We start from the raw sequence: 11,228 nt of genomic DNA on the forward strand, positions 1-11,228 counted from the left end.
ACTGTAATACCCCTGCTGTAATACCCACACTGTAATACCCCTGCTGTAATTCCCACACTGTAATACCCACACTGTAATACCCACACTGTAATACCCACACTGTAATACCCACACTGTAATACCCACACTGTAATACCCACACTGTAATACCCAGGCTGTAATACCCACACTGTAATACCCACACTGTAATACCCACACTGTAATACCCCTGCTGTAATACCCACACTGTAATATCCACACTGTAATACCCCTGCTGTAATATCCACACTGTAATATCCACACTGTAATACCCCTGCTGTAATACCCACACTGTAATACCCCTGCTGTAATTCCCACACTGTAATACCCACACTGTAATACCCCTGCTGTAATACCCACACTGTAATACCCACACTGTAATACCCCTGCTGTAATATCCACACTGTAATACCCACACTGTAATACCCACACTGTAATACCCCTGCTGTAATATCCACACTGTAATACCCCTGCTGTAATACCCACACTGTAATACCCACACTGTAATACCCCTGCTGTAATACCCACACTGTAATATCCACACTGTAATACCCCTGCTGTAATACCCACACTGTAATATCCACACTGTAATACCCCTGCTGTAATATCCACACTGTAATATCCACACTGTAATACCCCTGCTGTAATATCCACACTGTAATACCCCTGCTGTAATACCCACACTGTAATATCCACACTGTAATTCCCACACTGTAATACCCCTGCTGTAATACCCACACTGTAATACCCACACTGTAATATCCACACTGTAATACCCCTGCTGTAATACCCACACTGTAATACCCCTGCTGTAATTCCCACACTGTAATATCCACACTGTAATACCCACACTGTAATTCCCACACTGTAATACCCACACTGTAATATCCACACTGTAATACCCACACTGTAATACCCCTGCTGTAATTCCCACACTGTAATATTCACACTGTAATATCTACACTGTAATACCCCTGCTGTAATACCCACACTGTAATACCCCTGCTGTAATATCCACACTGTAATACCCACACTGTAATACCCACACTGTAATACCCCTGCTGTAATACCCACACTGTAATACCCCTGCTGTAATATCCACACTGTAATACCCACACTGTAATATCCACACTGTAATACCCACACTGTAATACCCCTGCTGTAATACCCACACTGTAATACCCACACTGTAATATCCACACTGTAATACCCCTGCTGTAATATCCACACTGTAATACCCCTGCTGTAATACCCACACTGTAATACCCCTGCTGTAATTCCCACACTGTAATATCCACACTGTAATACCCACACTGTAATACCCCTGCTGTAATACCCACACTGTAATACCCACACTGTAATATCCACACTGTAATACCCCTGCTGTAATACCCACACTGTAATACCCCTGCTGTAATTCCCACACTGTAATATCCACACTGTAATACCCACACTGTAATTCCCACACTGTAATATCCACACTGTAATACCCACACTGTAATACCCCTGCTGTAATACCCACACTGTAATACCCACACTGTAATATCCACACTGTAATACCCCTGCTGTAATATCCACACTGTAATACCCCTGCTGTAATACCCACACTGTAATACCCCTGCTGTAATTCCCACACTGTAATATCCACACTGTAATACCCACACTGTAATACCCACACTGTAATTCCCACACTGTAATATCCACACTGTAATATCCACACTGTAATACCCACTCTGTAATACCCCTGCTGTAATACCCCTGCTGTAATACCCACACTGTAATACCCACAAATAATTGAAATAATCAGCAGGATCGCTTCTCTTCACTCTCCATCTTTCATTCAGTTGGTATAAATAACGGGCCTCATTCATCAAGCTGGGCAATAACAGATTTAAAACCATCCTAGCGTTTGCACAAGAAATTCTTCTTCGTTTTTCCAGATCAGACTTTTTCTTCATTCTGATGTTTGATGTGAACAATAACTGAAGCTCTGGACCTGGATCTGCATGACTGCATTGCATTGTGATGCTGCCACCTGATTGGATTACTGCATAAATCGGCAAGAGGACGGGTGTTCCTAATAAAGTGGACGGTAAGTGTATATACACACTTTATTCACAAATAAACACACAGCAAAATGTAGTAATAGATGTAAAGTTATTCTGTAGAAAGTGATTTCAAAATGTGTAGAATAGAATGTAAAGATAAAAATTAGATAAAAACAATTAGAATAATCCAATACACACAAAGACAGCTGTGTTTATTTATTTATTTGTTTGTTTGTTTTTTGTATCTGTTGCCACGGTAACTTGGTTAACTGTCACCGGGCACAGGTCTACTCTGACGAGTTTCCGGAGCGCTTTGAAGTGTTGAAGATGTTGGTGAAGGTCTTGGAGATGTTAGAGAAGATCCTGCCCAGCGTTTTGCGAGTGTTCTTGAAGATGGACCGCGAGGGCTTCGATTCTCTGTGTGAGTCTGGAAATGAGAAGAAGCAGAGTCACTGCAAAATGACAAAACCTGCTGTTTTAGCTGATCATCAGGACACACGGTGCAGGAACGGAAAAAAACTAAAACTTTAGAACATCATCATCACGCTCTATAAAAATCATCAGCTAATATCATAAACAAACACCATGACTATCATCATTTGCTCCAATTTAAAGCACAGGATACAGAGTGATGTGATGAAATTTGTGTTATACACTAAAAGAATCAAGGGTGTAAACGTGGTCAAAATCACAGGTTCATTTAGTTTTAAAGACTTACCCTCGTGGAGACGTGCGGAGGCGGATGTGCTTGGCTGTGGCAGAGGAACTCTGCGGCGTTTCTTCTGCTTCTTGGGACGCTGTGATTTATGAAGATAAAAAGACAAATCAGGAAGCAGAACTGGACGTCTAATAACCTTAATTTGTGATTAATGCTGTAAATGTCACTGATGTTCAATAAACCATCCAATTATCAATAACTACAAATAAAACCTCAGAACCTCGTAAGAACATTTAGGAGAAAAAGTCCTGCGTACCTTAACCACCACATGCCTGCTCGTCTTTATGACGAAGCGAACTCTAGGGCTCCTCTTCTTCTTCTTCTCCTGATCCTCGGCTCCGTGAAGCAAGTGTCCATAATTTCCATCACTCACCCTGACTTTCAGCACATTCTGCAGTAAAGCCTTGATGGACTCCTCAACAAACCTGTAAACAAGCTGAGAAGGAAACTGTACAGAGCATAACATGCTGTTACTTCTGATCAGAACAGAATCGGATAAAGTGCGACCAACATTCAGCTCGTGAACCGAGCCCTCCTCATCGATGCAGATGGGAACAACACTGTCCTCTTCGCTCTCTGAGTGTGCTGACGGATCTGTCCCTTTATCATCAGCATCACTTTTAGAGAAGGAAGTAAAGAAAGCCTTCAGGTGATCGTGCACCACAGTGAAAAGGTGCAGATGAACGTACTGACTCTTCTGGCCCGAAGGCAGAGGCTCTCTCTCTGCGTCTAGAACGCTCTCTTCCAGTCCAGAAGGACTTTGGAGCTGTGAAGAGAAGACTGAGGAGCTCTTTCTGCAGGGAGCTGACGAAGCATCAGTAACATTGACCTGAACTGACATCGATGACGGCACTGTGCTTGAACCCGAGCCTTTCGTGCTGATTAAACCTGAGGAAATTTGTGAAGTTAACCTATTCACCAGGATATCACTCACAACCTGAGTGGCTTTATCCAAGTACTGTTCAGCAGCAGCAGATTTCTGTATGTTCTCCATGCTGACCTCGAGATCAGCATCGATTTCGGTAGAGGCATCCAAGAAGGTCTTTCTTTTCTCTAAAATGGCTTGCTGCCGCTCACAAATAAATGCAAACACCCGCTTATTGATATCCATGTGGATCTTCTGAGCAAAAGAGAGGGACTTCTGCTCATCTTCTGGTCCAGACTGGTCAGCATCGCTGCAAGTGACAAGTGTACAAAACATTTTCTGCAGAATTTCCATGGCTGTGCTCTTGGCCAGCTCCCTCGAGAAATTCGGTTCTGTCTCAACGGAGGCAAGGATGGAAGTTTGAGACGACACTGAGTCAGAGAGTTTTTGCTCTAATCTCAGAAGAACTTCACTGACCACTTCTGAGGCTATGCTCTTAAACTGCTCAATGAAAGGGCTCACAGATTGTGGAACTGATGAAGCACAACTAGGAGTCCTCACTTCAGACGTCGTGGAAACCATGTCAGAGGTTCTGGATACAGTAACCCATGAAGAGGACCTGCTGACCGAGACAACTTTTTCCAAGCCCTTCATTAGTTTTTGGAACTCCAGGAGGGACTTTACTGAAGTTGTCTCTCCTCCATGTCTGTGGAGCTCTTGAGAGTGACAGAGGGCCAGGATCTTCTCACAGATCTCATTAGTGCAGGCAAAGCTAAGATCATCTAGCCATACTTGTTTTTCTGCAGATGATGAAGCACTCTCAGAGCAGTTCTCCAACTGTCCTGATGCCGTACTCCGGATGGCCTCCAGCATCGCACCTTTAATTTCTGTGACGATTCTCTGACCGAGATGACAGATGAAATCAGACACCTCCACTGGGGATCTTTATACACACACAGGGAAGAGAGAACAGTAACGAGAATGAAGATTATTTTCATGTTAACACACATGAGCTGAAATAAATAGATTCCAGTAAAATAGCACAGTGTTCAATTCATTTTCTTTTTCTCAACCGCCAATAGATCATAGAATACAAAAAAATGTGATTAGTCATTCCAACAACGTGCTGCTGAATCCTGGATTCTGATTGGTCAGGTGTTGATTAAACAGTGCAGTAAAGTTGATCCTTATAAATATTAAGAGTGAAATCTGAGCAGTAAATGGGTAAAGTTTACCTTTGAGCTGAGGCGTCAGAGCACTTGCTCGATTTCGACTTGGCCATTTCCTTCAGCTTGTCGTTAGCCTCCAGAATCGCTTCGATCCCGAAGCTTTTGCTGAGAGGCTTCAGTAAACGCCGAACCACAGCAGACGACACCGTGGTCACCATTTTAGTGGAAGCAACAGCAAACTCCAACCTTGTGACCTTTTGAAGTAAAAGAAAGAAAATCAGCGTGAATATGGAACATGATCAGTGACATTACACCGTGTTCAACCAAATGAAACGTAACATAACTCTTCACGTAGGAATGAATAACGCTGCTATAAATAACTGTACAGATTTACACACATCTGTAAACTGACTGTTTCTCACATCAATAAAGCCAATAGAATATTACACAATACACTGATTCATCTCTTCATTAGACAGATCAATCCACTCATTCTCATATTTACATCCTGTTCATTATTCGTTTTTCTCACACTCTTACCTTCTTCGTCATGCCTCTGGTAACGGCCTTCCATTCCCTTTAAGCACAGAGAGAGAAAGAGAGAGAAAGAGAGAGAGAGAGAGAGAATTAGCATCTAAACATTTATTCAAGTGTAAATGAATTGAATAAAACATTACTGAGGGTCAGAGATCGAGCATACTCATCACTCAGATGAAGAACGAGGTCCATAATGTCCTTGAAACACCTCGGTCTCTGGTCAGACATGGTGGTCAGCATGGATGCTCCACCTGTTCTAGCTGTTCTTCTTCTCTGCTCATTCATCTGTAAACAGCACACAGAGTTCATCAGAGTCGGTGCTTTAACTGAGAGATTTTAATCATTACAACAGCGAGCATAAATATTAGCACTCGTCACTCGTCGACTGTTTTCAGTCCCAGAATCAAATGAATAATCATCCAGTTTCTGCTCAAACCGATTCAGTGATTCACATGAACCTGACTCACCTTTGAATCATGTGAATTCTCCATTTTCTTTCGGATTGCTTTATCTACAAAAACACAAACAGATCATTATTAAAGTATATTCTCTTTAAAAAACACATTCAGCTGTAAGTGAAGTGGAAAACACAGAATAACGAACAGCGCTCTAAAATAAATAAATAAGTAAATGAAGTAAATAAATAAAAGTGAAGCGCCCGAGCCTCACACATGAGGGCTGTAAAAGTTTAGTGCTACAGTAAAGTGATGAGAATAAAGTCAGTGTTCAGGATCAGCTTCATTAACAACGCCATGTTTAAACTCGGACCTGGACTCGCCTCGTCTCATCTTTTCACATCTTTTACACCAAGTGTGGCTTAACTACCGCATTTTATTTACATCTTTCATCAAATACAGAGAAAATATTGACGTGTGAAGAAGAGCTACTTTAGGTCCACACAATAATAATAATAATTATAATAATAATAATTATAATAATAATAATAATAATAACAGCAGTGAGTATTGTAGGCGACTTACCTGTCGTGTGAAAATGCAGTAAATGACCTGATAGGGTCAGAAGTTGCGTCTCCGAATTCCCGCTGTGACGTCACGGAACCGCTTTTTCTAGGGGCCGGGCACCATGGCAATCATCAGTCGCGAGAGCCAGTCACGTGATTACACAGCCAGCCAATCAGGTGGCAGCTCCACTTTGTCCTCTGTAGCTCGGTGCTGCTGAAGTGAGAGACGGTTTCTTACCTCGAGGCTCTGAGCTAAACTTTTAAAGGACTAATGTGAAACATTAAACCATATTAGCGATAAAATAACGATAAAACAATAAAACCTCACTTTCATAGACTTTTCCAGTGAAAATCAATCATGGCGTCAAGCAAAATAAATAAATAAATAACTAGCCAAGGATTGCTAAGTGTTGCTGGTTTGAATGAATCCCGTAATAAGGATGCTAATTGTTTTTTTTAAGTAAAAATCTGTAAAATCTAAGCTAAATTAATTAATATGTAACAGATTGTGTTTGTTGGATGTTTTTTTAATTGTCATTATTCTCATCACTCAAGGCGGTTAAGTGTGGATCAGCTGCCTACACATACACCGACCAGCCATAACATTATGACCACCTGCCTAATATTGTGTTGGTTCCCCTTTTGCTGCCCAAACAGCCCTGACCTCTCATGCACTGTGTATTCTGAGCAGTGAGAGGTGAAGCGAATAACACTGATGATCTCATCATGGCACCTGTTAGTGGGTGGGATATATTAGGCAGCAGGTGAATGTTTTGTCCACAAAGTTGATGTGTTAGAAGCAGGAAAAATGGACAAGCATAAGGATTTGTGCAGGTTTGATGAAGGTCCAAATTTTGATGGCTAGACGGCTAGACAGTATCTATCAAAAGTGATCCAAGGAAGGAACAGTGGTGAACCGGCAACAGGGTCATGGGTGGCAAAGACTCATTGATGCACATGGGGAGTGAAGGAACAGACGAGCTACTGTTGCCCAAATTGCTGAATAAGTTAATGCTGGTTCTGATAGACAGGTGTCAGAATACACAGTGCATCACAGTTTGTTGTGTATGGGGCTGCATAGCCACAGACCAGTCAGGGTGCCCATGCTGACCCCTGTGCACCACCAAAAGTACCACAGCCATCAGGGAGTACCATTTCCAGGAAAGGGTCTACATGGTCTGCAGCAGTGCTTTGGTAGGTGGTACATGTCAAAGTCCACATGGATGGCAGGACCCAAGGTTTCCCGGCAGAACACTGATGTCATCACACTGCCTCCAGCGGCTAAATCATCAAAATTAAAAGAAATAAATACTTGAAATATATCAGTCTGTGTGTAATGAATCTACATATATTTTCGATGATTTTCTAATTTCTACAGATGCGTATATATATGCATCAGTTAGCCAGTTAGCGCGTGTGTAGCGGATCTTTCACTGTGCCCCCTTCTGTTAGCGGCCAGAGCTGCAGCCACAGCAACCAGCATTTACTATTTTGTTAAACGGAGAGAAAGCGACAGTAGACCCCGAGGACACGACCGCCCCTGAAGGTACAACTATTTCTCAGTCTTGGTGTACCCATGCAGAGCTAAGTTCTCTATTTATTTTTAGTACTTCTCTCCTTTAAAAACATGATTTCAGTAGATTTGTTCGGTTCTTTGTAAGTTAATAGCCGTTACCCAGATTGTAGCCAGTGCTCGCTCTGCTTGAAAGATGCACCAATGGGTGAAATCACTCTCTCTTTCTGTTCTGGTACATGGAGGATTTTAGCTTCATGAATGTGGAATAAAATCTGTCAGTGTGTCCTTAAGCCTTAACCCACAGTAGACATGTAGATACTGAACATCAGTAAAGTGTTTTTATTCCGGAGGCCTGTGAAAAAATGGGAATACTTGTGCTGTAGATCTTCACCTGGATCAGAAGTGGAAAATACTGCTCATGTGCAATTCAACACTTCAACAATAAAGGATGATGTGTGATGGCTTTTTTTGCATTTAGACCCAGTGTGTAAGCAGGCCACGGAACCGGCTCTGGTCCAAGCCACAGAGGTTCTTCAGGACCTGATGATGGTAAGTTTCTTCTACTCCTGACCTAAACCCTATAGTGTACATTTACAGTCTCTTACTAACAGCAGAACTGCAGGCTCATATTTCCATCAATCAGACTCAAATGTTTTTTTCACACTGACACCACATTTTAGACTATTTTTAAATAAAGGCCAAATCTTTGCACTGCCTCTCAATGGTACATTAAAGTTCTCTCATTTTTTTTAATGATTTTATTTTAGGTTAGCAACCAAAATGCTTTCTGTACTCTTAGTTTTTCTAAATGCTTAGAGAACATTTCTTAACAACATTGCAAAATCAAATATTTCCTTACTATTAGGATATGATTTGTCATTACACTGAACGTTTTATTGCATATTTTTATCAATCTCTCAGTTGGTTGTGGGAAATAAAAACACAAATCAAGTTTTCTAAGATATAAAGATTTTAAATACTGTATCTGGATGGGAAAGTTTCTCACTTATGGGGGAGGAAATGAAGTTTTTATTCCGGTTTTAGGCTCAGGACAGAAATCCAGACTTGATGTTCATTTATTTCAGTCTTTATCAGGAAAATAATGCATTAAAATTTCATCAGAAGTCTGAAAAACCTTTATTTAAGGCTTATTGTGGAGAGTGTTGTTAGAGTCTAAGAGTGAAGGGCATGGGACATGTAATCCTTGACCTGAACATGGAGTTTGCGAATCTAACAAAAGCGAGTGTGAAAAATCCATGCATTAAGAGGCTCATTTAGAAATATGAAGAATTTTTTTCTGCACAATGAGTTAACATTAATATTGTATTTGTAAGATGGCTCACTGCAGATGTGATCATTAAGCATTTGAGTGTGAATCTCTTTTGTCCCATGCGTGTGTTTTAGGCACATGAGTGAGAGCAGGACGCTCCCAGGATCCTCCAAGTGGAGAACGACAAGCTGAAGAAGACCCTGAATCATGAGGAGAAATGAGGATGATTTGAAGAATGAGGAGGAGGATGAGCTCATGGATGTAAGTGAGAAAAGTCCTACATTAAGCAGCTCCTTTATTAATAATATCAGGATTTTATTCATGTTTAAGCATTAAACACTCGAATATAAACCTCTTGTGCTCCATATGTGTGTGTTTTAGGTGTATAAGTGAGAGTGGAAGGCTCACAACATCATGAGATGGAGAAGACTCCATCCATGAATCACGAGGGTCAGTTACTGAAGGTAGACAGTTATAGGCCAAAAAATTAAGTACAGTACTAATAACATAAATATGGATCATTTGAAGCTTTATACATGAAATCTCTGTTTTCACAGAAAGATGACCGACCTCGTGAATCCGTTGAGAGCTGAATTGGATCCGGATCAGAATCTGAGTGATGGATGTATGAGGAAAGAAAATAAACACAAAATGACTTTATACATAACAGGTTGTTGCAATATTGTGTATATTGTTGACTACAAAATCATCAGTACTATTTACACACTTTCCTACTTGCACACTGTCTGTTAACATACTGAGACTGCACAAGCCATACTCAATACTATTTACACCTCACTTACACACTCCTTATATTTCACACACTTTTCATTTACAATGAGCATCTGCATCCTGCCTCAACTACCTCAATATGCTAATATATAAATAGATTTGCACACGTATTCTATACTCTGTATATTTATTACTATTCTTAAATCTTCTCTTTTTACTTTAGGCCTTTTTTGTTGTTTACATTATAGTGCTATAGATTGCCTGCATCTGGCCCAAGCATTTCATTGTACAAACTGTTACTGACATTTGTATCCGTGTGTAAATAAGAAATAAATGTATATTTAATGAAAGAAATAAATGGATGTTTCTGTGGAACAGTTCATTTTCTTTCCATGGAGATTATTAATCAGTCAGTCAGGAAAATTGTCTCTGTGTCTCTCAGTGTTTCAGTCGGTGGTTTTCTGTCTGGACTCAGGAACGATTGTCTTTCTTCACTACTCTCTCTTCTATGAGTTCTTTGTCCCAAGTGATGACTTGTTCTTTAGAGAGACAGAATAAGCTCACACAGCCATGAAACAGCATCAATGATCTAGCCACATAGTTTACATTTTCTACCATACGCCATTTCCTCACCATCACTGAGACTGATAAATGTTCAACTATTCAAGATTTTTGACACAGATTTAATTACGGCAAAGATCCGTAAAATGCAAAATGACTGCTTATTTTGACCCATAGATATTTTTCAAATATTATTTTAGAAGAAGAAGGAGAAGAAGAAGAAGAAGAAGAAGAAGAAGAAGAAGAAGATTTCTTTAGAGGTACATTTCCACAAATGGTTTGATTTGAAAATTTGGACTGATTTTGTGTAATGTTTATTTTATTCAATCATGTTCACTTGAACCTTTTTGATAATTCTGTGAATCAACAGGCTGGAAAAATTTACAGACCTTTTATCAGGACTTAATGTTAATCATATTACTTATTGAAGCTGTTAGAGGGAAACAGACAATAACAACTCCATTCATGCTTCACGTCAGGTCTGCTGTATCATGGTGTGTATGACCCCTAGTGGAGAACGCTGAATATACCTTTAGATAGATGGATAGATAGATAGATAGATAGATAGATAGATAGATAGATAGATAGATAGATAGATAGATAGATAGATAGATAGATAGATAGATAGATAGATAGATAGATAGATAGATAGATAGATAGATAGATAGATAGATAGGTCTTCATTCCTTCTGATTTGTGCTGTAAATTAATAACAACTACAGTAAATGTTTTAGTTTTCTTTCTGTTGTAAGAGAAAATAAAAGTTGATCACGTAGAAAATGACTTCTGAAAACAAGTGAACAAATTCTCACTCAGGTTTGATTTTATTAATT

General features: G+C 40.1%; 1 protein-coding gene across 1 annotated transcript; it reads right to left on the bottom strand.

Annotated features, from left to right (window-relative positions):
* Nucleotides 1–2,299: 2,299 nt before the first annotated feature.
* LOC131346099 (uncharacterized) lies at nt 2,300–6,404 on the bottom strand. The gene is made up of 8 exons (XM_058379446.1): nt 6,336–6,404; nt 5,823–5,866; nt 5,519–5,640; nt 5,359–5,395; nt 4,885–5,072; nt 3,041–4,592; nt 2,785–2,863; nt 2,300–2,493 (listed from the first exon to the last, which is right to left on the bottom strand). Exons 2-8 carry the CDS (start codon nt 5,844–5,846, stop codon nt 2,354–2,356), a joined length of 2,142 nt encoding a protein of 713 aa, XP_058235429.1. The 5' UTR covers nt 5,847–5,866; nt 6,336–6,404; the 3' UTR covers nt 2,300–2,353.
* Nucleotides 6,405–11,228: the final 4,824 nt, after the last annotated feature.

This window comes from Hemibagrus wyckioides, linkage group LG25, assembly GCF_019097595.1.
Source record: "Hemibagrus wyckioides isolate EC202008001 linkage group LG25, SWU_Hwy_1.0, whole genome shotgun sequence".
NCBI classification, from domain to species: domain Eukaryota; kingdom Metazoa; phylum Chordata; class Actinopteri; order Siluriformes; family Bagridae; genus Hemibagrus; species Hemibagrus wyckioides.

Excerpts from the sequence above, each read along its gene's own strand:
- LOC131346099 (XM_058379446.1), bottom strand. The coding sequence starts at position 5,846 with ATGGAGAATTCACATGATTCAAAG. Across the intron at positions 5,641-5,822 it reads AGAATTCACATGATTCAAAG|ATGAATGAGCAGAGAAGAAG; the intron begins GTGAGTCAGGTT and ends TGCTGTTTACAG. Across the intron at positions 5,396-5,518 it reads GTTCTTCATCTGAGTGATGA|GGAATGGAAGGCCGTTACCA; the intron begins GTATGCTCGATC and ends CTGTGCTTAAAG.